The sequence below is a fragment of the Melospiza melodia genome, chromosome W (assembly GCF_035770615.1).
Source record: "Melospiza melodia melodia isolate bMelMel2 chromosome W, bMelMel2.pri, whole genome shotgun sequence".
Taxonomy (NCBI): Eukaryota; Metazoa; Chordata; class Aves; order Passeriformes; family Passerellidae; genus Melospiza; species Melospiza melodia.
The window spans coordinates 12,037,429-12,064,432 of NC_086225.1; the positions used below are offsets into that span (position 1 = coordinate 12,037,429).

Genomic DNA, 27,004 nt, shown 5'->3' on the forward strand with positions numbered 1-27,004 from the left:
CGGAAAGGAAAAAGGGAGTTCCTGGGGGTTTTTCGTTTTCAACATGTGTGTTCCACAGAGGCGTGTCCAGCTTCTCAGTGGTTCAACAGACTGTCAGTTACAGAAAAAGCTTTACATCACTTCCCTGAATTTCCTCCTATTCCAAACCATTACATGTACCCAAAGAGTTGTGCTCAATTGCTCAATGTCCAAATGTCCAAGTGGAAAGCAGTGACATGGGGTGCATTGGGACTGGCACAGTTTAACATCTCTGTTAGTGACATGGACAGTGGAATTGAGTGCACCCTCAGCAAGTTTGCTGACAACACCAAGCTGTGTGGTGCAGTCAACACGCAGGACCGAAGGGATGGCATCCAGAGGAACCTGGACAGGCTCAAAAGGTGGGTCTGTGTGAATCTTGTGAAGTTCAACAAGGCCAAGTGCAAGATCCTGCACCTGGGTTAGGGCAACCCCAAGCACAAGTACAGGCTGGGCAGAGAATGGAGCAAGACTAGCTTTTGGGAGAAGGACTTTGGGTTGTTTGTGGACAAAAAGCTCAATATGTCTCAGCAATGTGCACTTGCAGCCCAGAAAGCCAACTGTATCCTGAACTGCATCAAAAGAAGTGATAAGCAGGTTGAAGGAACTGATTTTCCCCCTCTGCTCTTCTCTAGTGGGACCCCACCCTAGAGTGCTGCATCCACCTCTGGGGACCTCAACACAAGAAAGATGATGACCATGCTGACCTGTTAAAATGGGTCCAGAGGAGGCCATTAAGTTCATCACAGGGCTGGAACACCTCTCCTATGAAGACAGGCTGAGAGAGTTGGGGCTGTTCAGCCTGGAGAAGAGAACACTTCAGGGTGACCTTATAGCAACTTCCAGTGCTTAAAGGGGGCCTACAAGAAAGCTGGAGAGGGACTTTTTATAAGGGCACAGAGTGATAGGACAAGGAGAAATAGCTTCAAACTGAAAGAGGGCAGGTTTAGATTAGGTATTAGGAAGAAATTCTTTACTGTGAGGCTAGTGAGGCACTGAAACGGGTTGCCCAGAGAGGTTGTGGACTCCCCATCCCTGGAAGTGTTAAAGGCCAAACTGAATGGGGCTCCAGGTAATCTGGTCTAGTGGAAGGTTCCCTGCCCATGGTAGGGAGGTTGCAACTAGATGATCTTAAGGGTTCCTTCCAACCTAAACCATTCTATGATTAATTTGTATTTTACCCACATAATATTCATAGGGTCTTTTTGCCTTATTCAGAATTTCCCCCCTTCAAACAAAACCAACAATGAATATTTCAGGACATAAAAACACATTATGCAGACATAAAACATCAAAGGAATAGTTGAAACCTTTCACAACTTCAAACACAGTTGTATCTCATTTAACCCGGAATGATTTAGTTGCATATCACACCACTAACCAAACAATTATTTTCATATATGCAGCTTTAACAAAGCAATATTAAAAATTAAAAAAATATAAATGTGTTTTTTTTCACCTAGTGTTAAAGTGGTAGTATGTGTTCTATTATATCCTATCCAATCACTTATTTTAAAATATATATACAGTTTTCAAATATGTAGCATAAAAAGAAAGCACTAGTTTTTGTGTTCTGATCTTTGTTACAATTTCAGGTAAGCTTGTACCTCAAAAATGGAACTGCAATATTGCAAGTTCAATACAAGATAGAAAGACATACATAATTCTGAATAAAATATTAAACTTTTTTATACCCCTATTACCTTTTAACTAATTTTTGAAGTGTTAAAGCTTTTTTCTTCAGTTCTGAGTTTGTCATTTATAAGCTTACAATAGATACAAGGAGATTTTTTTTTAACTATCACACCATTTTAAAGGCATTTTAGGTCATAGAATGATTATTTGGTGTCCAAGTGAATGTGTAAATCCTGTCAATTTTTTCCTGAAAAATAATACAGGCAATTAATGAAAATTTAGCATTCTTTCTCTGCTTGATGAAAACTAGTTTAAGTGGAATATTTTTGAATTAGAGCTAGTAACTCAATTTTTTATCTTAGTTTTGTTTGTGTGCACTTAAAAACTGGTCCAAGTTAATTTATTCCTCCAGAATCATCTGAAGAAGTCTTTCTTTATTTTGACTAGCCCAATTAAAGGTACTTGTATGTACATATATTTACCATCTTCCACATCCAAATAAACCAAGATTTTTTTACAATACATAAACTAAAGATATGAACAGTGGAAGCAATTTTGCTACAAATCAGCCAAAAAGATATCACAAAACATTTTAAATGTTTTTGACCACTAACAGAAGAGTAGCGATTACATGCACAAGGTCATAATGTATCAGTGCACCAAACAGGGAAATAAAGCACACAGCACTCACACAATGTAGTATTAGTATTAAATGAGCTTCTTAATAGGAAAACAATTTAATTAAAAGCTTTGCACATGCCTAAGGGATGCAATGTAACTGGTGCTGAACTGCTTGATAAAAACCAAACTATTTTTGGTCTTAAATGTGACAAGCAACAGCACTAAGTACAGAGATTGCACAGCTTCAGTAACAAAGTTACAATATTCCCCATTTTATTGCATTTTTAAAAACTTGGAGATATAAAATTTTTGAATAGAGAAAGCATGTTTCTCAAGTAGTCTCAGTTTAGAAGTTGTTTAGTAAAACATTGTAAAAGAAGAAATGCAATATATTTTAATGTAGAAAAGTGTGTGTTTAGACAAATACACTCAAGTATAACATTTAGCAGATTTTGAAGATGGAGATTTACCAGGCAGGTGGAGACTTTGCACCAATATATACTATCAAGCTTGCAACAATTTTACAGATAAGCAAAGGATATAATGGGATATTTTTGTTGTTACAGCAAATCAAAACAGTGCAATATATCTCACAACTACAGTTCATCACATTAGCTTGTTTATGATCCAACACATTCAGCATGAAAATTCAAGTCAAATCAAATTTTCATGAGTATTGTCTTTCACATTGGACACTAGATTGGCAGGTTCTTTTAAAGCATTATAACACAGATGGGCAATCATATCAGTAAAGTCAAACTCAATTCGGATTAAAATCAGCAAAACCAAAGAGAGGCTGGTCATTGCCAGATATATAATACAAGTATCAGAAAACACTAAGTTTACTCTATATTTCAAATTGGGTGTCCCTTTCATAACTTATGGGTTATGTTTTGTGATTTTAATCAATGAGGAGGGGTAGACATTTGGATGTTTCATATATTTAGTTCCTTGTACTTAAAATTAATTGGACAATGGTAATTTCACAAGTGATTAACACAATGACCTGAAGCATTATCACTACCAGTTATGATGTAACACGGGTTGTTGTGGTTCTTTTATCTGAAAAGAAGCTTTTGAGGAGAAATACCTGCCCAACACTAACTACAAGAAGAATGATTGCCTCCCCTATTGACCAATAGGCTACTCTTGTGTTTAAATCCTCTGCTCTGCTGCGGCCTTGTGCTTCTCTCAACCGGAAATGAGTCTGATAATCAATGACAGATTTCAGAGCTTCATGAATTGAAACACACGCAGACTCCATCTAAAGAAGCAAATAAATACACATGCTCAATTAAGAACTCTTCTAATGCTTGTTCTGTGAAGTTCTGTGCTTTGATATTTAAAATTAAGATTCACATAGCTTTACAAATGAAATACACTCTCAGTCCACTGTCAGACTGAAATACTATAAATCTAACATATTAATAAAATTTTACACACAGGAATGTGACTAACTTAAGTATCAAAGTGTGCAAAACTGCAGATGTAATACAAAGTGATGCACTCTAAGAGCCAGAAACTGAATATTAAAATTCATGCATGTTTGGGTTCAAAAGTAAATATAAACACTCTATTGAAATATGCCAGTGATCCGACATTTGCTAATTCCACATACACTAGTAAAACAAGCAGTAAATCTTTCTTGAGATTTGGATAGCTAATAAGCTTCTTATATCATTAAGATTTGCACAGTAGATATTAAAACACTTTTAGATTTCAGAAGTATGTGATTCTTCATCACATAATACCCAAACTTCAGTTTCCCAAAAGCCTGAAATCTAGATTACTGACCTCAACATGTTCTTTTGGCAGGAGGTCCTTATATTAGTCACATATGTAAAAAGTGATTAGATAAAGGACAACTGTTATTTTTCAGTGTTCCTGGATGCTCCCTACCATATTCATATAATATACACTAAAGACCAAATTGCCCAACTAAATGTGTCATCTTTCATAAAAATCACATTTCCTTCTCTAACATGAAAAAAATCTTAAACCTCTTTAATAGATGTATTACAGGCTTTCCAAGACCTAGATTTTTTTTACACATAAACCTCTTCCATTTTCTGTTTATCTTCTGAAAGTAAGAGTCAGTACCCATGCTTGTTTAAAATGAAGTTTGGTAACAACTATAGTGTAATAATGTTAGAATTCATGAAGTTACTGTTCCAAGTGAAGTTGGCTGATTTAGTTTAGGCAGAAGTGGTGTAAAACTAAAATTATGAAGAAAGAAAAAAACATTAGGGAAAAAGGTCTGGAGCAAGAATATTGTTTTGCCACTTAAGTGTCTTATAAATTACATATCTAGAAGCAGGTTAAGTATGACTGATTTTGTGCATTTGTTTATTTTGCTAGAAGTCTCTTCCAATTTTAAAAGTGACAGTTACATAAGAGATGATTCATTCAAGTCTTTGCCTCAAAAAAGACTAAACTCTTTAAATATAAAACAAAATTGTTCTCAAAGTTTCTCCAAAATTCAGGAATTTTGAAAACCCCAATCCACTGATATTTTACACTTTATACCACTTCCACAGACATAGAATCATGGCATAAAAAAGTTCCCTTAAACTCTAGGACACTGTATAATTTCCCTAAATTTCTGCTTAATCACTTGGTAATTCCTCCTCAGCTCTGCATTTTATAAATCCTAATTTTCAGAAAAGGTTCACTTTTAGTAACAGGGTTTATTTAAAAAAAAACTCTGACCCATTCATTTTCAACAATGATATAGATATCTAATGCAGGTGAATTTGAAAAACATTCCCTCCACCTAACAGTTCCTGTCAAACATAATATTTTACCTGAGTAAGTGCAGTTGCTCTGTTCTCACTAGGAAACAGTGGTGGATCTTCTCCAACCTGGAAATCAAAGTACACAGTTTTGTGTGTGAAAGTAGAGAACTCATTGCTGAAGCAGAATTTGTATGTTCCATTTCTGGATGCAGTAAATGTGAAGCTATCATATTGTTTCTTCATCTCTTTGTATAATACAGAACCATCAGGACCTTCCAACCGACAGTCCACATCATAATGACCTCCAGTGATCACCTGAAAAAAACCCCAAGAAATTGTCTTAAACAGAACAGACATCCAGCTAGTGTTGCAAATTGTTTGATCTGACAAATGTTTTAAAGTGAATTAATTTATAAATCTATTGAGTTAGAAAAAAATCATCCTATGAAAGACTCACAGAACAATTCAAAATAAGATTTTAAATTGAAGATATGCAATATCAACTATGTTTTCTAACAGTGTATGAAGGAAACTTTAGTTACTTCATTTTGAGATACTAGTACTATAGCAAAGGCTAGAGTAGATTAAAATTGATGGGGCAAAGACATTACTGCAATAAATCAGTATTATATCCACAAGCCCATCCATACAATTTATTCAGCAAGTTGAGACTGCCAAAATCAATAAACCAGCTCTTTTATGTACAACCTAAACTGTCTAACTAGCCTATCAGGTCAAGCTGCTTTATGTTGCAGGAATGGCATATATTCAGTAGAACAGATATTACAGGCTGACTCATCACATCAACAGAAGTGTTCTGGAGGTTATGCTGCCTTACTCCTGCACAATAGATGACAGTAATTTTTTTCCAACACCAGTACCTTTAAATTATATCTACAAGTAACTCAAAACTTCATATGATCATCTTGAGAATGGTCATCTTTGATTATTGTTGGTTCATAGCATGTTCTTCTGTAGAATCACACTAGCTATCCTATCTCCACTACAAGAGCAATTGGCAGTTTAGGTATTCATAGCTTACTATTCTGTAATGTGATTCTGATAGCTCTCAGACTTGTAGTTAAATTTAATCCTTACTTCAAACTTCTTGCCTTTAAGATAAAGCATCCTAAAGGATGAAGAAACTTCTATCAAATAGCACATCCTTTTTATATGCATACAAAAGCTTTAAAAATAATATACATATTATTTGAAATATGTAAATATCTATTCAAGCACATGCTGTAAAAGATTTGTTCAGAGGCGCCAAGCAGCAGAAGCAACATTTCAGTAGGCTGTTTGTATAACATAATTTTAGTGCCCACCAATTTATATCGGTATTAAACTCCTAATACTAACGGCAAAAGTGAAATAACAAGAGACTCCCTGGGGGCCGAGGGAAGCACGGAGTACCTGAAATTCGAGGGTGCACTTTGTGCCCTGGACAATCTCCTCGTAAAAACATTGTTTGGCATTGTCAGGCAGCTCGAAAGTGATTTCTGAGGCCCATGCCGCGCAAGCTACCAGGAGCAGCGTCAGCCACCCCCACGGTCCAGCAGTTCCGTAGCCCCGTAAAAGCATCTTTCAGCGCGCAGTGAGGACTAATAGTAACAGAGTTTGAGCCGGGCAGAAAGAGGCAGCCCCGCATCAGAGGCCAGCAGGCGCAGAGCCCAGAGGAAGATGTCTGCGGCGCCAACCGATCACAACGGAGAAACCTAACTGAGGAACAACGCTGCACTCTCAGGAGCAACCGCGGTGCCTAGTACCGCCCTAACAGAAGCTCTTCCGGGTGAGCCCTCATAGTTGTATAGACGTGTTGCTCCTCGTAGAAGGGAGTGCTCCCTGCCTCTCCCGGGCGCACTTGCGCGTTTGCTGGCTGGCAACGTTTATCAGGGAGCATGACGGTCCGGCATCGTCTTGGGCGCTAGGCCCGGTCTGAGCTGACACACCAGCGAGCCGAGAAGGTATCCACGTTCACAGGGACGACCGCTAGGCAACAGAGGTACCATAGCCGCATGCACGAGGCCCGCCTATCCCAGCTTTATGCTGAGGGGTACTCAGATTATATAGCTAATGTATTTTTTTTTTAATTCCCCTCTGTCATACCTGCACAACAGAGTCCAGGTTCCCCAATACATCAAAACTTTTGTATCTATGTCCATTGTATGCAACTATCCAGGGGCTAAACTGTTTTAAAATTCTCATAAGACATTATTTAGAGATGAAATAGTGGCCTCTCTTCTCTAAATGCAATTGAAAAATATCTAAGTACTCTCTCTGTATATCTTCGAGTTACTGAATATATAGGGTTGAATTTCAGCGTTGGAGTCCCAAATTTCTTTGTAATTTAACGTTACTTACTTCAGAGAGATTGTCCTGGTTTCAGCTGGGATAGTTAATTTTCTTCTTAGTGTGAAAAACACGTTCACTCTCCTGTGAAAATTTAAACAGTTTAATAAAGGACAACAGGAGACAAAGACAGTAAAGCAAAGATTATGGCACATATCCATAAACTAGTTTACATATTCCAGGAACTATTTTACATGGCCACTCCTTGGGTCCGTCTTTTTAGAGCATGCGTGTTTCTTGGCTGTGGTTTTGGCTCCTCCTTATCACTTCCAGTCTGGGCCTTGGTCCATACTTTCTTCAGACAGCAGATGCTGATAGTTGGCATATCAATAGCAGAGTCCACATTACATGTTCGCTAGATGTTATCCTGACCAGACAGTTCACTCATAACTATATCAGCAACCACTACTACTATGTCCAAGTTTTTGTTAATAGCAGAAATAAAAGCAAAGTTATTTTAACATTATACATATAACATTCATCCTAATATTTGTGAAAAGCCAACAACATAATATGCATTTATAACAATCCCTCTTCTTCCTTTATTACAAATAATTTGGCTTGAGCAGTATTTCTTGTTTTCCATACTCCATTAATTGCTTATATTTTTATTAATAATTTTTGCTTCCTCCAAGGGGTTTTCCATATTTTGTTTCTTTAACGCCATGTTTTTTTGTGCAGTCCCAGTTGTAGTCAATTTTGGGTCTATAGGCATTGTTACCACTTGCATGCCCTGCACTATGCTGGTGATTAGCCAAATAAAGTAGGGGATCAGGCAAGGAAGAAATATCAAACCAGCTGTAGCACATAAAAGGAAGAAGCCTAGTTTCTTCCACCATTCTATTCCCAATACGTTATCCCACCAGCTAGTATTTAGCATTGATTCCCACTTTTGGACCAGTACATTGGCTAGTTTTCTGATATCATTGACTTTATCTAGGACAGCATCTCCATTGTCATCTATTTTAAAACAACAATCTGATGTATTAAATTTTCCACAAACACCCCTTTCTTCAGCTAATAAATAGTGTAATGCCAACCTATTCTGATACACTGCATCTCATGTTTGTGTTTGTTGCGTTGATATTAATTCCATTGCCCGAGCAGTTCAGTTTGTTATTATCTCTACAACTGCTTGGAGTCTTCTAATACAATTCAGCATATAAATTGGGGTTTGATATCCCCAACTCCCATACTGTGCCCAGGTGGCTGGCCCATACATTTCCAATATGCGTTCAGGGGGCCATTCCTCATCTCCCCATTTTTGGGATCCCCTAATCAAGTCCCTTTTATTTCTTTTTAGGTCCTCATAAACTGGTACTCCTAATTGATCTCCATTTGGTTCTGGTACAAGAAAGAATCCTGGTTGTATAATTCCTAAAATGCAATTCCCTCTCCAACTAGAAGGGTATGCTCTTTTCCCACATATCCAAAATAAGCCATCTGGTGCTTTGCAATAATCATTTTTCTGTTGATTAATATCAACAAAATCCAAAATTTGGATATTTCTGGGATCCCAGAATAAGGATTATTGCCTATATTATTACATTGAAAAAGTCCAATTTCATTATTATATTTTCAATTTCTTTTTCATTTCTCCTGAAGTCCAGTACTGAGTTGGTTCCTCTGGGATCCACCATGTAAAAGTTCCATTGGTAACTTTATAACTCTTACCGGGAGTATTTCCTACTTCATTAAGAAAATTTTTCCTAGTGCACCAGAGACATTCTTCTCCTATCACTTTTGAGCTTAAAATCCACCCTTCTGGCTGGTTTTCCCCCCTTGTATTTGTCTGGTTCCACTTAAGGAGTTCAACTGGGCCTAAGCTACTGCCTTTCCATGGCCATTCCTCTGACATCAAAGCTCTCCCACAAACCCAACAGTTAGTTATATTAAGTTTCTGACTTATTCTTTCCCCTAATTCCAGAAACAGATTTTTCCCCAGTCTTGAGATACTTATTTCCTTTCTAATTGCTGTTCAAGTTTTGTATATAAATCTTGAAATGAAATTGACACAGACTTTGATTGCTGTACTGGCTTTGCCTTTCTGCTTACCAGTTGTTCTTTAACCAAATGTTGAAGTTTACTTCCAGTAGCAAAAGTGAAACAAACCCATCTCTCTCCTTCTGGACATTCACTTCCCAACCTACTACCAACTTGTTCCTAAGTTTTCCACAATCCAGTACTTTTTCCCATTTTGTATACAATTGCCTAATATGGATGGGTTATAGCAGTGACTGTTGATATGGGTGTGTGTGATAAAAAAGGAATCTTGATGTCTTTCCACATACAGCTTTTGGTAACATCTGTGACATGACTTTGCTGGTATCCCAAAAGGGAAAAGACAAAAGATGAGTGACAGAAAAAGGAATAACAGAGGTCTGGTATGGCTTATACCCCCACCTCCCATGCCTATGGGGTTGTTACCTATAGCAGGTGTATATGATCTTCTTGGTGGCGAGTACAGTGGCCAATCCAGTCTTGCCCTCTTTTTCTTTGTCACTTCCTTTTTGTTAATTTCCAGGCAAATAGTTTTTGTCACTCCTTAACTGTAGTTTCCCACCGTTCCTCAGGTATTTCCCATTCAACAGGCACTAATAATTCCCATCCACAAAACAAAGTTATTATTTCAGTTGTTTTGAGTTCTATCAGGATAGAGGATAGATTTGGCACTCGACACTTCCTGCAACGAGGGTATCGATTTTGTGAACTACAATACTGATTTTTCCCACAATTTAAACATTTACATTTAACCCAGCTAGCATGTCTGGTATTTGGATGAATCAAACAGGGTATACGATATGGCACTGATGGAAGTTGTAATTCCTCCTCTTCTTTGTATAAGTCACAGGCTAAGGTCAGAATATGAGAACTCTCTGTCCGAAACAGTCCTGATCCTCCTGTTTAAAGTGGAAGTATTCCTCCCCAAGGGGGTATTGGAGGTGTTTCAGGACTTGTTCAGGCAGTACTTGAAATCACTGATATAAGCTTGGCCTTATTTCCCAATTAGGTGTAATTCTTTGTACATTACTTGGATCATTTGGGTCCTCCCAGTCCATTACCCGCTTAAGAGTCAATTTGGTATCATGCGGTTTAGATGTTATGGCCAATTCCTTAGGTTCTTCCACGGGTCCTTTGATTCTGCTGGCATGGATCCACCCTCATTCCCTGGTTCAGATTGCTGCCTCAAGTAGTCAGTAGTATCTGAAAAGGACCTTCCCATCGTGGAGTTAAAGATTGTTTTTTTCCACATTTTAACTAGTACCCATTCCCCTGGATGGATATTATGGATTTTAAATTCTAAAGGTGTGGTTTGAGGGATTATCCCTTTGAAACACAAAGTTTCACGGGTTTTTGCAATTGTGGTGACATATTTTCTAACACTCATTTCCCCAACTTCATAAGTAGCAGTTTCATGTTGGGTGGTCAGAAGGGTAATCTGAACATCATCTCATAAGGTGACACTCCCAGGTATTTTGCGGAGAAAACCTGGGTTGTGTTCAGACCCTCAATAGAGCCAAAGGTAGGCATTTTACCCATGACATTTGGGTTTCAGTCATTAATTTTGTTAAAGTTCTTTTTAAAGTCTGGTTCATCCTCTCTACCTGGCCTGAACTCTGTGGATGCCATGGGGTATATAATTCCCATTTTATTCCCAAGGCTTGAGTTATTTGCTGTAAGACTTTTGACGTAAAATGTGTTCCTCTGTGTCTATTCTATTAAATATTCCATACCTGGGAATAATTTGTTCCAAAAGGGTTTTACATACAACATTGGCTGTGGCTCTGACAGTGGAAATAGCTTCCACCCAATGAGCTAGATGGTCTATTACTACTAATAAAAATTTCCATCTCTGTACTTGGGGAAGTTCAGTAAAGTCCACTTGGATACTTTGAAATGCTCGAAGAGCTAACTCACAGCCTCCAAACGTTGTTTTCCTCATTACCTTTTTATTCACCTTTTGAAAAATTATACATCTTTCAGTTACTTGTTTTGCCAATCCCAAAATCCCAATATACCCATAATTCTTTAGAAAGTGATCACACAGATCTTGAGTACCCCAATGAGTTTTTTGATGCATGTCTTCTAATATTTTTCTCGTAAGTGGCTTATTAAGTAATTGTCTCCCATCAGGAAGTTTCCATTTCCCAAACTGAGCTTTCTCTCCCCCTATCCTACTTAGTTCCCTCTCTTCCACCTCACTAAACTTTGGATCTTCCAATTCTTCCTTATCTGTGGTCAAAATTAACATAACCCTTTTGGTCCTATTTTCTGCTGCATCTCTAGCCTCTTGATCTGCCAAATCACTTCCTCTTATTTCTAAAGTCATTTCCCTTTGATGTCCTTTAACATGTACTACAGCTATTTCTTCAGGCAATTTTAATGCCTCTAAAACCTCCAAAATGAGTCCCTCATGTATCAGTCCCTTTCCTTTTGAGTTTAGTAACACCCTTTCTTCCCAAATTTTTCCAAAGGTGTGTACTACTCCAAAAGCATACTTTGAATCAATATATATGGTTCCTTTCTTGTGTGCCAAATATTCCAGTGCTCTTTTTAAAGCATATAATTCACAAGACTGAGCCAACCAATTTGAAGGTAATTTTCCTTTTTACATGGTCTGCATCTTTTGCCCATCAACCAATGCATATCCTGACATTCTTTTTCCTTGTATGCATCTGGATGAACCATCAACATATATTCTTTCCCCTTCTCAGAGGGCTTGCTTTGCTAGATTGTTCTGGTCTCTCTAAGTGCCACTGAGGGAACCCCGGCCAGCCCCGAGACGGTGAAAAGCAATGGGGGGCACTCTCCCGTGCCCTGGGGGTACGGAAGGCAGCTAGGCTGATCGCCTGCAGCAGAGGAGATGCTGGAACAACAGTGGAAGATGAAGGGGTCAACTCTTAGCAGAAGTTAATCCAAGGTTTATTTCAGGAGCTCCGGGGAACCCCACAAACCTCAGGGGGCCTGATGCTGAGAGCCCCGGGAGAGGTGCCAAGGTTACATTTAAAGGGAGGTGGAAACCTAAAGTAGATAACATTTACTAACCAATAAAATAACCCTAAGTGATGGATACTGGGGAATGGACATTTAGGACAGCGTATGGGGTAACACTTGGGGGGTTGACCCCTAGCCTCTGGCTAATCACTCGATGTGCTGGACTGAAAGTTCTAGATGAAGGGGATGGGATGCTGAGTGACTGACAGAGAGCCAGGGTGGGGATTTGGGGATGATCTCAGCAAAGGAGAGGGATTACACAGGTAGAGGGAGGGGATACAATCTGGGGTAAACCATTTGGGGAAAATAAGGGGATACAAAGACAAAACCATTATAAAACATAAAAACACACTACAACACTAGATCTTCCCGAACTTTAGTTAGGTATTGGATAATTTCTAAACAATTATGTGTTAAATTACTTTTTGGTTCCCCATATAAAAATTGTGCTAGATTCAAACTTTTGTTTATTTCTAGTGTTAAGTCATCACTGTCTATGACAATAGCTGCATATTTTAATATCCTAGAATCTGTTAATAATTTTTCAGCTTTTGATTTAACACATTTCAGACTGCATGAGGTGTATACACAATTTGTTTACTTCCAAAAGTAAGTTTACCACTTTCCTCCACCAAAACAGCAGTAGCTGCTATAGCCTGAATACAAACTGGCCAGCCATGGCTCACTGGATCCAACAATTTTGACAAATAAACTACTGGTCTTTTTATTCCCCCCTGTTGCCGGGCTTGCAAGGGTTGCAGGGTGAAGAGAGAGGTGAGAATCTTGACTCCATGATCAGAAGGCTGGATTTATTATTTAATGATATATATGTTACATTATGACTATGCTAACAGGAATAGAGAGAAAAGTTCAGAAGCTTGCTAAGCTAAGAATAGAAAAGGAAAGAATAAACAAAGGAGCTCTCTCTGATTCTGTCCCAGAGAGAGCTCGGCGTTTGATTGGCCCTTAATTGTACACATGCAACATGGGCCAATCACAGGTGCACCTGTTGCATACCACAGCAGCAGATAACCATTGTTTACATTCTTTTTCTGGGGCCTCAGCTTCCCAGAACGAAAAATCCTAAAGAAAGGATTTTTCACAAAAGATGTCTGTGACACCCCCCCATTCTTGGACTAAAACTCCATGAGCTACTCCACCTTCCACATTCACATACAGATGAAAGGGCTTTTCTAATGAAGGTAAACTCATAGCTGGTACCGAAGCCAGCTTCAACTTCAATTCTTCTAATTTATTGTCATCTTCCCTCGTCCCATTTATATAATCTCCCTCTGTCAATTTATCATATAAAAATTTTACTGTCTGTGTTTACCCTTCTATCCATAGTCTACAATATCCCAATAATCCGAGCAGCCTTCTAACTTACCTCTTTGTAGAGGGAGGGGGAAGAGATAAAATCCCTGCAATCCTCTCAGGATTTAGCTTTCAGCTACCCTTGCTTTTTAAGTGGCTGAAGTTTTTTTACTTTTGGCTCCACAAATTGTAGCTTCCCTTTTGATACTCTTAATCCTTTTACCCCAAGAAAATTCAAATGTTTTATAGTAGCCTCCCTTACTTCAACTTCTCCTGATAGTAAAAGATTATCCACATATTGGGTAACTTGTAATCCAGGAGGAGTGGGGAAAGTTTGTAATATTTCTTCTAAAGCTTGTCCAAATAGGTTTGGAGATTCCGTAAATCCCTGTGGTAACTTTGTCCATCCTAGTTGCTGTTTTCTCCCAGTATTCTGATCTTACCATTCAAAGGTAAAAATATTTCGGCTTTCCTTTGCTAATGAGCAAGTACAAAAATCATCTTTAAGATCCACCACACTAAACCACTGATGCTGGGGTGGGACTTTACTTAAGAGTATAGGGATTGGGTACCACTGGGTAACGGGTCCGAGTTCTCTTGTTAACTTCCCTTAGGTCTTCTACTAATCTATAACTCCAGTCAGATTTTTTTACTGGGAGAATAGGGGTATTATGAGGAGACATATAAGGTTCCAATGTTCCATCCTTTATCAATTCCTCTATTACCGGCTTTAAGCCTTCCCTTCCTTCTGAGGATATAGGGTACTGATGTACACATATGGGACATTGATCTCTCTCGGACGTGACCCTTATGAGGTCAATATTCAAGCCCCTCCCCCTTTTTCTTTCCCAGCCCAAACCTCTTTGTTTATCTTTTCCTCATCTTCTTGGCCTGCCTTTAACACTTTCACTATCATCTTTCCTTCTTCTAGTATAACCCCTATTCCTAGTTCCACCTGTAAGTCTGTCTCCAATAAGTTGCTGCCTGCTCCAGTGTGGAAACCCAGAGCCCCGGGAATATTTCTCTGTCTGCTCTGGGGTGCCCTGACCCCCAGGGGAGCACGGACTTTGACCCTCATTCCTGGAGAAAGTTTCCTAGACTTCAAGATAGACTAGAATCCACAAAAGTGTGAAATAGATTATAGAGAGTAGTGTAGGTGTATCACTTGCTGAAAAATTTAGGTTTTGGGATTTTTAGTATGTTGTGGATGGAAGCAAGATGGAGGGCACAGGGTGTCGCCCTGAGTTTCTTCTTCATGCTTCTTCTTCCTTCTTCTTCATGGGTTTGGGTAGCATTTTGTAATTGGGCAGAAAAGTCCACATTGCAGCTCTTTGGGATCAGTTATTGGGTTAAAAGGGAAAATAATCTAGCTGTCAGTTCTTAATTGGATAGTTTAGTCTTAAAAGACCTTGTAACAAGAGATTGTTAACCATTTTGTGCCTTCTAATGAAAAGCTGCTGAACTCACAGTAGTGAGACTGTTTTACTGATAAGAAATAATAAACACTTGAGTCTGAACACGAAGTACTGTCTCAAGTGCCTTCAATCCAGACCCAGAGAAACCGACGACTGGTGCCCCCACAACTGGTGCCTCCGTGTAAAAGTAGCAGCTCAGTAAGAAGAAACTGTACCAGGAACCCTTGATGAAAACCAGGACCTAGGAAAACTCCTCCGCAGATGAACATCTTCATGTTTGGACATTCGGATAACCCTGTGGAAGGAGCTGATTCCAAGGTCGCAGGATGGACCAGACCCCGAGGACGACAGGCCCATTAGGGTCGAGTAAGCTGACAAGGACTCAGGATGGGTGGTAACCTTCAAAAACTGACTTGGATGTTAATAACCTAGAAAGATTGATGAAATAGCATCCAATTCAAGTCTCAAGACAGGACCTGGAACTTTTGCTATCCTGGGTGAGGGAGATGTGCCAAATTATCTCTGTTAATGACTTGTTTGACCCAAATCTGTGGGAAGATGGGGATGCTGAGCTTTGCCACATGGCTACGTGTGGGGGCAGGGGTGCTGTGAGTGCTTTCGATTGGTAGACTTGTGCATGAAGTTGTACATGCGGCAAAATGGAAAAAACCCTTTGCAGACGCTGCTCTGCAAACATCTCAGCAGCTGCAGGGTGTTTCCTCGCAGGCAGGAGACCAGGGACCTGCGGCCCCCACAGGGGGAGAGACTGCCCCCCTTGTCCCCCCTGAATTACAAGAGGCAGGTCTTATCCCTGCAAATGCTGGCACGGAGTCACCCACTGGTCCGGGGGAGGTGCGCGGTGCGGGTGATGCAGCCAAGGCAAAGCCCGAAAGGGACCCAGGGGAATTTCCGAAGTTGAAACTGTTGGTGTGGGAGGCGGCCGAAGCAGTCATGGCATTTTTCGGATCCTTTCTATCTGCGCGTGTCTCGGAGAAAGGAGTGGGGGGACTCGGGAAGTCGCCGTTTCCCCCACCCTTCTCCACACCTTGGGGGCAGTTCCATTCGGCTGAGCCAGCCTCCGGAGCTTGGGTTGCAACGCCCGTTACCTGATAGTCCACCCATAGTTCCTGCCCCCGTCCATGCCCCAAAACCGACGACAGAAGGGTCTCTCCATCCCCCTCGGTCAGCAGGGGCGGCCCCGCACCCAAGAGACGTTAGCCTTGTCCAACCCCCTCCGAGACTGCACGGGGCAGCCCCTTCCCTACAACTCGCGCAGTCAAAAGCGGCGGGAGGAGTACACACACACCCCACACCCCCTCCCTCCCGCCCCAGCAGCATTGGCAGAGCCTGAGAAATCGCTCACCACAACTCACCCAGGGGACAGGGGACATTTTAACCCTGCGGAAGCGCTCCCCACAGACAGGGGACTCCTTGATTTACTGGGGACCAGCCCGAGAGCGGGCGGATCGCTTCCCGGAGTGCAAGAGTTTAAAACCGCGAAAAGTTCCCAAGATACGCAATCTGCGCAGCCAGGAACTGCACAGACAGATCAGGCTACGCAAAGTGCGCAGCCACCGCAAACAGCGGAAAATAAGGAAGTAACATAGCCCGGTGCGGGTGGAACTGCATTTAGCGCCAGCGAGGCGGGCTCAGCGGTTCCGCGGCAACTTTTAAACGTAACAAGCACGACTTTGCTTTCCGCAAGTTCGCAGAGCCCGGCGGGGATGAGCCAGGGGCAGACGGAGGTTGCGGGAGAACAGAAACCGCTCGGAACGAGCGAACGAGAACACGGTCCGGGTTCCGGACCGGGGGTTGCAAACACAGACCCAGAAATCACAATCGGTGTTTCACTAATGCCGTTAGCAGCGGCGCGGAGTCTACCTTCCCTGCCTGCTTTCTCTCAAACGTCGACAGACCGCACGGCAACAGCCACGGTCTTCCCGAGTTCTTGGATGCCCTTAGGCATCTCGACAGCACCGATGACTTCTCCCTTCGCACAGTTCGTCACATACCATGCCGCGGTACCGCGGGAATTCCTCACAGACCTTCTCTTTCAGCTCAGAAACTGTAGGCAGGTTCTGTCCCTTTCGACAATGGCGGCGTCCACCACCCATCTGCCGTACAACAAAATGGCAGTATGTCCGGCGCTTCCGTGAGCAATGCTACATATTTCCGTCAACGCCATTTTGCCACCAACAAGATGATGAACCTCCTGCTGCAGCGCCATCTCTGGCCGCTTCTTGTATTGCACCCTCCAATTCTAAAATGCAACAACGAATGCAACCACCAACTCCTTAAACAGAAGGAGAAGAAATGAATACAGCTTCAAAGCCTGAAGAAGTAGCATCTTTGCAGGACACGAACCCACAAAATACATACAAAGTATCAGTCCCCTTTCCTCATATTCCAGAAGCCATCTCAAATAATAACACAAAAGTTTCTTCAAGACACACATCCAATTCTACCAACTGGACAGATATTGAAAAGCATTAAAGGAAGGAGATTTCGACATGGCATCAATACAATTAATGGCCATGCCAATGAAATATAGCAGGCAAAGTGCAAATCCCAAGTGGATCAAGAACATCCAGGTAAAGTTCCCAGAAAGAAATTTGAATCCCTGATGCTGTGAGCAAAGAAAACCTACCCATCTCTTACAGAAAAAAAAATCTATTTTAACCCTGTTTATGGACAGATGCTAATATGAAGGTATTTCACTGCGCTACCTAGCGGGACCATTAAAGCAGGAGCGCTGTTGTTTGCTTGCAAAGTTCTTTATGAAGCAAAATATGACATGAAATACCCATATTCTGCTGCACACCCACCTTTGTAAACGCCCTGAACTATAGAGGGCTTTTCTCCAGGGGCAGAAGGGCAGAGGTTTACTTCCTCCGCTAATCTGGGTTTGCAGAACCTTTCTCCCTTGACTCCTGACCCCCTTGTGCATCCCCCATCCCAGTCCCAGAACAGACCACTCCCATTGGGATTCCTGAAGAATTCCCCGGGGACTCGGGGGACTCGGGGGACTCGGAGGGGGACTCGGACGATCCGGAGACTGTGGCTCAAGCAGACCCTGAGAGGGTGTTTTGTGGAGATAAACAAAATTCTATAATTTTGTGAAAGTTGTATAGCTGGTATGTTTATTACAGCGCTGGACGCATGTGGAGATTGCTCTCTTTAAAAGACATGTGTACCTCTGGGAACTTCAGGTCCCTTTTTATCCCCCTCTCAAATACATATGCATATAATTTCACAAAAGGTTCATACATATTCATTTTTACAAATTTCGCCTGACATTTGCCGCTATTTCTTTATTAGAGAGAATTCCTAGGTCAGGTTGACCTGATCTCACAGCAGTCTCTCTGTCTCTCTCTGTCTCCCCCCCCCCCCCCCCCTTATCTCTGTCCTTCACTGAAGCAGTTTCTCTGAGCCTAGGCTTTTTACGAGAACAGGCAGTCAGACTAAATAGCTATGTTTTCAAACTACAGACTTAACTCAAAGATGTACATTTCACCTAAATCAAAATGGATTTCTACTCTGGAGAATTTCTACTCTGTCTCATTTCCCCCCTTTTCTAAAAAATAAGTTAATTCTTTTACTTAATGCAAATCCCTACGACAATAGGTGTCTCTTAATGCTTTACCATGTACGTTTGATAAGGAGGTTAACACAGGTACTCGCTCCAGTATTCTCCAATTCCTAATTAGCAAAATAATGGATAATCCTAAACTTATTACAACTAATATTAACCAAACTACAATGGGATGACACAACTTATTAAAGATTCTATTTGCAATTGGCGACCACCCAAAGATCACATCCCACCAGTGATGATCTGCATTTTGTTTTATTCTTTGTAGAATTCTGGTTATTTCTTTTGTATCATGTTGGACAGTAATTAAGGTTTTCTTTCCACTTTCTTGGATTTCTTTCAAGATCTTCAGTAGGTCTTGGTGCTTAATTAATTGCTTTACCAATGTAAGGTCCATCCCAAAAGGTGTAGGTGATAGTGTGACAGTGTTCACAGGGGTTTTCAGGATGAGGGAAGAGACGAGGATTTGACTCCATATTTCAGAAGGCTTAATTTATTATTTTATGATATATATTACATTAAAACTACACTAAAAAGAATAGAAGGAAAAGGTTCATATGAGAAGGCTAGCTAAGCTAAGAATAGCAAGGAATGAATAACAAAGGTTTGTGTCTCGGACAGAGAATCCAAGCTAACTGGGCTGTGGTTGGCCATTAATTGTAAACATCCAAGATGGGCCAATCACAGATGCACCTGTTGCATTACACAGCAGCAGATAACTACTGTTTGCATTGTGTTGCTGAAGATTCTCAGCTTCTCAGCAGGAAAAATCCTAATGAAAGGATTTTAATGAAAATATGTCTGTGACAGTGATAGTCTGTGATACATTGTGTAATTGGTTTTAATCAACTGGTGGGATGTCACTGGGGCCCAAGTACGAAAAATCACACCCAATAATCTTAACAAAATTACAAAGACAAAAATTAGAATGATTTCTGCTAGACAAAATAACATCTTTGCTATCAATTTTTACAGCAGCACAAGCAGTTTTCAGGCACACACAACCTTGACCTGTATATACGAGCACAGTTTTCTGGTCAGTGACTGGATGAATTTTGAAGTGGCAAACACTCTGTTCAGTGTCTAGACACACATCTTGGGCATTAATAGTATTTGCTTTCACAAATGAATCCTAGCTGTTCTCTAGTAATACAGGATTCTAAGTTTACTGTTTGCTACTTTTCATTCACCTTTCGTGCCCACTCTCTATGTTCTGAAGGGTAGAGCACTGTTTTTTCATAATTTAATCCTAGTGCAATGATGGGATGGATAACGTAAACAGTGGCATTACGTATGGTAAGCACAAAGGTAATGGCCGCATTAGAAGCAGGATCATAGGTGAAATTTACCATAGTCTACCAGGATTGAAACTTCCTTTCAAAATCAATCGCATTATCCCAGATAACCTTCTGAATTTCAGCTGGAAAATTACCTTCAACCCCTTCCCATATAATTAGAGTTGCTGTTGCCTGCATCCATAACTGTGCTTGTATACAACTGAAAGCTAAAACACATTATCTTGAACTGTACTAAGCACTTCTACTATTAACTTGTGGTCTTGGTCCCTGGCATTTTACCACTTTGGCAGTACTTTTGAAATCTGCCACTGGCTAGTTCCTAATGACAATAGAGATGACTGTAAAGGCTGCTTCAATTTTGTTAGGCCACCTGCTGCACTGGCCCGCTTATTTATCAGTATTTCTGAATCAATTCCATTTCAAACTCCCAATCTTGTCCCTAACATCCCAGTTAGATCCTTTCTTATTCTGCTCCTGAGGGATACCTGTCTTTGCAACTACATTGTCCAGCCCTCAAAAGACGTTCTTAGGAAAGAGGAGCAGGCTGGTTGGATTTTTGAGATGCTGATTTGCATTAGCAGCTCAACACGTTTGAGAGATCATTCTGGATTGAACAACAGTTGTTGTTCACCCACATTCCTCACTACGTAGGGGACTATTTCATAGACTTCAGGTTCAAGTTTGGGTTGGGTCTGAACTATTTGAGTACTAGTGTGAGTTGTATAAGGTCCTGCTGTTGTAAAAGGTGTAGTATCTATTTTAAATTTAAATGAGAGCCTGATAGCATCACGAGCCCAAAGGCAAGTCACTTCTACAGGCTGTATCAAGGTGAAATTATACCAACAGTCTGATTCACTTAGGCTATCACAAACTTCTTGGTGCCTGTATACAGGAGAGGTTGAGGCACTAATTCCATCTGGTCTCTCATAAGCCATCTCATTGACTACCTGGCACCTTACTTTGATTTCTTCTCCTCTGATCTCTTGAAGTGTCCACAGTTCCTGTTCTTGCCATTCTTGCTCTTCATATACCTGATTCCCGTGGATTACTACAGTGGATATGTTTAAATCTTTTATCTCAGAAAGTTCTCCCATGGATCCAGTATACTGATTAAAAGCTTGGGACCAAGGCCATTCAGCATTACTTTCAATAGAGGTACTCTCTAGTTCTAAAACTTCCGTTATAATTATATACAAAACAATTCTGTAAATGAAAGCATGAACTACTCCCAACTGTAATATACTCATTTTGCCCGAGTAAGTTTTAATCTCAGTTCATTGTCTCCTGGTGTCACTCACTAAGGGGCTTCTGGGGCCTTCTTCACTCGAGAGTGATGGATCGAGGCATTCTGCGCTTTGATCTTGATTGCAGTGAAGGTGGTAAGAAGCACCTGGAATGGTCCCTCCCACTGTGGTTCCAAAGTCTTCTCTGTAAGAGACTTAACATATACATAATCCCTAGGCTGTATGTTATGTACTGGCCTATCTAACTCCCTCTTCCGAGTTCCAGCCTATTACCGCACCTGAGTGGGCGCTGGCTTGTGAGAGAGAGACGGTCAATCTTGTATCTTGATCAGAAGGCTTGATTTATTAAGATATTATATATAATACATTATGACTATACTAATAGAATATAGAGAGAGGTTTGCAGAGCAGCTAGGCTAGCTAAGAATAGATAGAAAAGAATTTACAACAAAGTTGTGTTCAAGGACTCAGTCCCCTAGCTTGCACTGGTGATTGGCTCTTAATTATAAACATAGGAAATGAGCCAATCAAGGTGTTCCTGTTGCATTCCACAGCATCTGATAATAATTGTTTACCTTGTCTTCTGGAGCCTCTGGCCTCCCGAAGACACAGAAATCCGAAAGAAAGGATTTGTGTGGAGAAATGTCTGCGACACCAGCCATGTGTTTCTCAATTTCTCTGAGCTGTTTGCTTAAAGCCACCATGTAGGTGGCCAGTGTTACCTCCCCATTATGGGTAGACTGACGAAGTGAAGGGAGATGACCACCTGATTGATGAGCATCGAACTCCGATTTATTGATCCAACATGCATGTTTTTATAACCGTGTTAATTAAGTTCATACATATTGCAAAACCTGAGCTTGTCATAGGCTACAGATTAAACACTAACCCCTCCTTTTGTTTTCAATACCTGTGGTTTGTCTATTGAAACCAAGATTTGTGTTCTCACCCTGATATGAATGGTTCTCAAAACCTCCATGTCTATTCCCAAAACAGCCAAGGACAGAATGTTTACCTGTTATGAGAAGACTGCCTGAGAACCCTGCTGTTTATAAAAATGTGCCTGAGAACCTAGTTATTTACAGAAACAGGCTTGGGAACTGCTGCTTACAGCTGCCTTTTACTTTTCCATCAGCTGTATATTTTCATGGCCTCTTTCTTTAAGCCATGTTTGAACCAAACTCTCCACAGTAGACATTCCCTTTTGTATTCCATATGGTCTTCCATAAAGCATTTCAAAAAGACTCAGCTTTTCTTTAGCCCGAGGTTTAGTTTGAATTTGCAATAGTGCCAGTGGCAGAGCTTGGGGCCAGGGTAGATTAACTTCCTGCCCCAGTCTTACAATCTGCTGCTTAATTAAATGATTCATTTTCTCCACCTGGCTACTTGATTGGGGGTGGTATGGAGTGTGAAGTTCCCAATCTAATCTGTTGCACTATTTTGGAAATGAAATGTGATCCTCTATCTGAAGATATTGTGGCTGGAACTCCAAAGCGTGGTTTTATTTCTTGTAATAATACCCTGGTGACTTCTCGAGCTTTGACAGTTCTGGTGGGGAATGCTTCTGGTCACCCTGTAAATGTATCTGTAAATATCAGCAAAAACCGATACCGCCCTTTCCTTGGGAGTTCTGAAAAGTCAATTTGCCACTGCTGTCCAGGCCCATGACCTCTCCCGATCTGACCGAGTTTTGGTCTGGGGGTATTTTTGGGGTTAGTCTGGAGGCAAAGATCACACTGTCGGGTCACTTGAGTAATAGTGGCATATAAATTCCTAGCAACAATTCTTTCAATCACGTATGTGTATAGGGCATCTATTCCCCAGTGGGTTTTCTGGTGTTCTTCCCTTACTAGTGACCACAATAAATGTGAAGGGATTACCAGCTTCTTTTCAATGGTAGCCCACCCTTCTTGGTTATACGTCCCTCTTTGATCTTCAATTAATTTTCTATCTCTCTTATTATATTCTGGCTTACCTTCAGGGGAAATTTTCCATCTGGACTAAGGACTCCTTCAGTAGCTACCTCACCTTTTGCTGCTTCTTTTGCCTCTCTATCCGCCAGCTTATTTCCTTCTTCCAATTTTGAGCTCACTCTCTGGTGTGCCTTAATATGCATAATTGCTACCTTTTCAGGCAGATGAACTGCTTCCAGCAGCTGGATTATCTCTTGTGCATGTTTGATGTTCTTTCCCTGTGAGGTCAGCATTCCCCTCTCTTTCCAGATGGCTCCATGTGCATGTACGACTCCAAATGCATACCTCGAGTCTGTGTAGATGTTTATTCTCTTTCCTTTTGCCACTTCCAAGGCACGGGTCAGGGCAATTATCTCAGCCTTCTGCGCAGAGGTACCTCTTGGTAAGGGTCCGGATTCTATTACCTCTCTGCAGGTGTTCACTACATACCCAGCATGTCGCTTCCCATTGGCAACGTAGCTGCTTCCGTCAGTGAACCAGGCCTCTGCATCGTCCAAAGGAGTGTCCTTTAAGTCTGGGCGGCTGGAGTAGGTAGCTTCAATGGTCTCCAGGCAATCATGTTGTTCTGCTTCTCCTTGATTTCCACTGAGAAAGGAAGCTGGGTTGACAATATTAGTCACCACTCTCTCTACATCATCTTGCTCTACCATGATGGCCTGGTATTTCAGAAACCTCTGTGGTGAAAGCCAGTGGCCACCCTTTACTTCCAGTACTGCGGACACTGTGTGGGACACTAGCACAGTCATTTTTTGTCCCAGGGTAAATTTGCGTGTCTCTTGAATATTCAGCACAACTGCTGCTACAGCTCTGAGGCAACCTGGCCATCCTTTGGCTGTTGCATCTAGTTGCTTAGAGAAGTAAGCAACTGCCCTTCGGTATGGACCCAAGTCCTGAGCCAGTATTCCCAGGGCAATTCCCTGTCTTTCATGGGAAAATAGGAAGATTGGTTTACTTACATCTGGAAGTCCCAAAGCTGGAGCTGACATGAGGGCACTCTTTAATTGGTGAAAGGCTCATGTGGCTTCTTTTGTCCACTGGAGATCTCTGCTTCCAGCGGCAATAAGAGCATAGAGGGGTCTGACGAGCAGTCCATAATTATAAACCTACAGCTGGCACCATCCTGCCATGCCTAAGAAGGTTTGGAGTTCTTTTATTGTCTGGGATTTCGGGGTTTGGCATATGGCTTCCTTGCAAGCCTGTCCTAAAGTCCGTTGCCCAGCACTCACATCGTACCCCAGGTAGATAACTTTCTGTTTCACTACCTGTGCCTTTTTCTTTGATACTCTGCATCCTTGGAGTCCTAGGAAATTCAAAAGGCTTACCATCCAGGCCACGCATGCTTCCCTCGTCCGAGTGGCCACTAGAAGATCATCCATATACTGCAAAAGCCTTCCTTCTTCCTGTGGAGTTTCCCAGGATTCTATATCTTTTGCAAGTTGCTCCCCAAACAGAATCGGGGAATTTGTGAAGCCCTGAGGCAATCTGGACCACGTGAGCTGGGTTTTGCACCCACTTTTAGGGCTTTCCCATTCGAATGCAAAAATTTTCTGGCTGGCTTCATGGATGGGGAGGCAAAAGAAGGCATCCTTTAGATCTAAAACAGTAAACCAGGTTAGCTCAGGTGTTAGACAAGTTAATAAAGTATATGGATTGGCTACCACCAGATACAAATCTTCTGTTATTTTATTGACAGCCCTCAAATCCTGTAATATCCGGTATGACCCATCAGATTTCCGAACAGGTAAAATGGGAGATTGGCATTGTTTCAGTAACCCTAACCGCAGAAAATTTTCAATTATTGGGCTTATTCCTTCCCTATCCTCTTTCTTTAGGGGGGACTGCTTGATTCTCACTGGTTCCGTTCCCTCCTTGAGCTTAATTACTATGGGGGAGGCATTTTCTGCCCTCCCTGGTATATCAGAGGCCCATACCCTGGGAAATACTTGTCCTAATATTTCTTTATCAATTTCTTCCTTAATTTCAATAGCTGTTAGGGTTAAACTTAATATCTCTATGTACTTTTGATCATTCACCTCCAGAGTAATTTCCCCATTTTTGAATGTAATGGTTGCTTGTAAGTGCTCCAATAAATCTCTGCCTTAAAGTGCCTTTGGTGAGTTGGGCATGTACAAAAATTTATGAATACCCCATTGTTTTCCCAATTTATACCTCAAAAGTTTGCAAAAATATGCCCTTTCAGACTGGCCAGTTGCCCCCTGCACTACAACATAATCATTTTCCACAGGTACTAAAGCTTTATTTAAAACTGAATATGTAGCTCCCGTATCAACCAAGAATTCCACCCTTTTCCCTTCTTCCCCCAGCCTCATTGTTATAACCAGTGGATCCGCTGGGGCAGAATCCCCCGGTCCTCCTCAGTTGTTTTGTACGTGTGCAGCCATTTGTTGGTCACCTCGTCTCCGTTCTGGGCATTGATCTTTCCAGTGACCAGTTCTTTTGCAGATTGCACACTGGTTCCTGCCCAGCCGAGGTGGTCCTTGTCTCGGTGGTCCCTGGTTGTATTTCCTCTGCCTTTCCTCCTGTACCACTGCCACCAACCTTTTCATTCCTTGTTTATATCCTTCTTCCCGGTTACTAAATACCCTCCAGGCTTCCTCTAGCAAGACTTCAAGATTCCTCCCATCCGGTCCCCGAAGTTTCTGAAGTTTACGTCTAATATCTCCAGCAGACTGCCCCAAAAATGAATTAACTAGTTGATTTATCCCTATCTCAGACTCCGGATCTAATGATGTATGACGACGCACAGTATCCTTTAAACGCTCTAGAAATTCAGATGGAGTCTCAGAAGGCCCCTGCTTAAGGGAATATAAGGCAGACCAGTTTATGGTTTTTGGAATAGCTCTTTCTACCCCTGTTGCTATCCCCTCTTGATAATCTGCTAATTTCTTTACCTCTGCTGACACATTAGGACCCCATTCTGGGTCTTGGAGGGGGAAATGTTCTTTTACATCTAGCTCTGTGGCCTTACAGTAATCCTCTGCCAAAGTCCCTGCTGTCTTTAAGATCAGCTGTTTTTCTGTTTCAGTGAAAGCATCCAATAGTAACTGGGTGTCAGCCCAGTCTGGATTGTGTTGTTTGATAACATATTGTAGACATTTGGCAGTGAGTATCGGATCAACACGATAATTCCTAGCAATCCTTTCCCATGCCACTAAATCAAGAGTGGTAAATGGCACTTTAATCATTAATTTCCCTCCTTCTGGTCCCACTGCCTCTCACAGAGGGGCCTGTAACACTACTTGCCTCCTAGTTCTAGATGCAACTGGACTACCATGGGTGGGGTGGGTTCTAGTGGATGTGCCTTCCCCACCTGAGTCCTCCTCCTTTGTGGGGAAGTTCCCTTCATCCTCATCCTCAGTTTCAGCCTCAACCTCCCTCCTTCTAGGAGGAGCTTTCATCCACTCAAATGTGTCTCGTTCTTGCTCCTCAGAATGATAGACCTTATCTGATCTCATACACTGTTGTCCTATACTGCATGCTGAACGACAACGTTTGATTTGCTCTCTCTTTGCCTTGTTTTCCTTTTCAAGGGCCAAGACCAGTGGATCTGAGGGTGATTTGATCCCACAGTCCCTTTGCCGTTCTTGGTGATTTCTTAAAACAAAAAACATATCAGCATATGAAAACTCATCCCATTTACCTTCCCGTCTTAAAAACAACATTAACTGCAATAAGGTATTATAATCTAGGGTTCCAGTGGGTGGCCACTTCGCTCCGTCCTCTAACCTGTATAAGGGTCACCAGCGTGTGCAATATTGGATTAGATCCTTTTTATTCTCAGAGCCCCCCCTGCT

The 27,004-nt window shown here is 41.4% G+C and overlaps 1 protein-coding gene across 1 annotated transcript; it reads right to left on the bottom strand.

Moving 5' to 3' along the window:
• Positions 1-3,301: 3,301 nt before the first annotated feature.
• LOC134431495 (transmembrane emp24 domain-containing protein 7-like) lies at positions 3,302-6,743 on the bottom strand. The gene is made up of 3 exons (XM_063179505.1): positions 6,423-6,743; positions 5,079-5,324; positions 3,302-3,538 (listed from the first exon to the last, which is right to left on the bottom strand). Exons 1-3 carry the CDS (start codon positions 6,588-6,590, stop codon positions 3,302-3,304), a joined length of 651 nt encoding a protein of 216 aa, XP_063035575.1. The 5' UTR covers positions 6,591-6,743.
• Between the last annotated feature and the right edge of the window lie 20,261 nt (positions 6,744-27,004).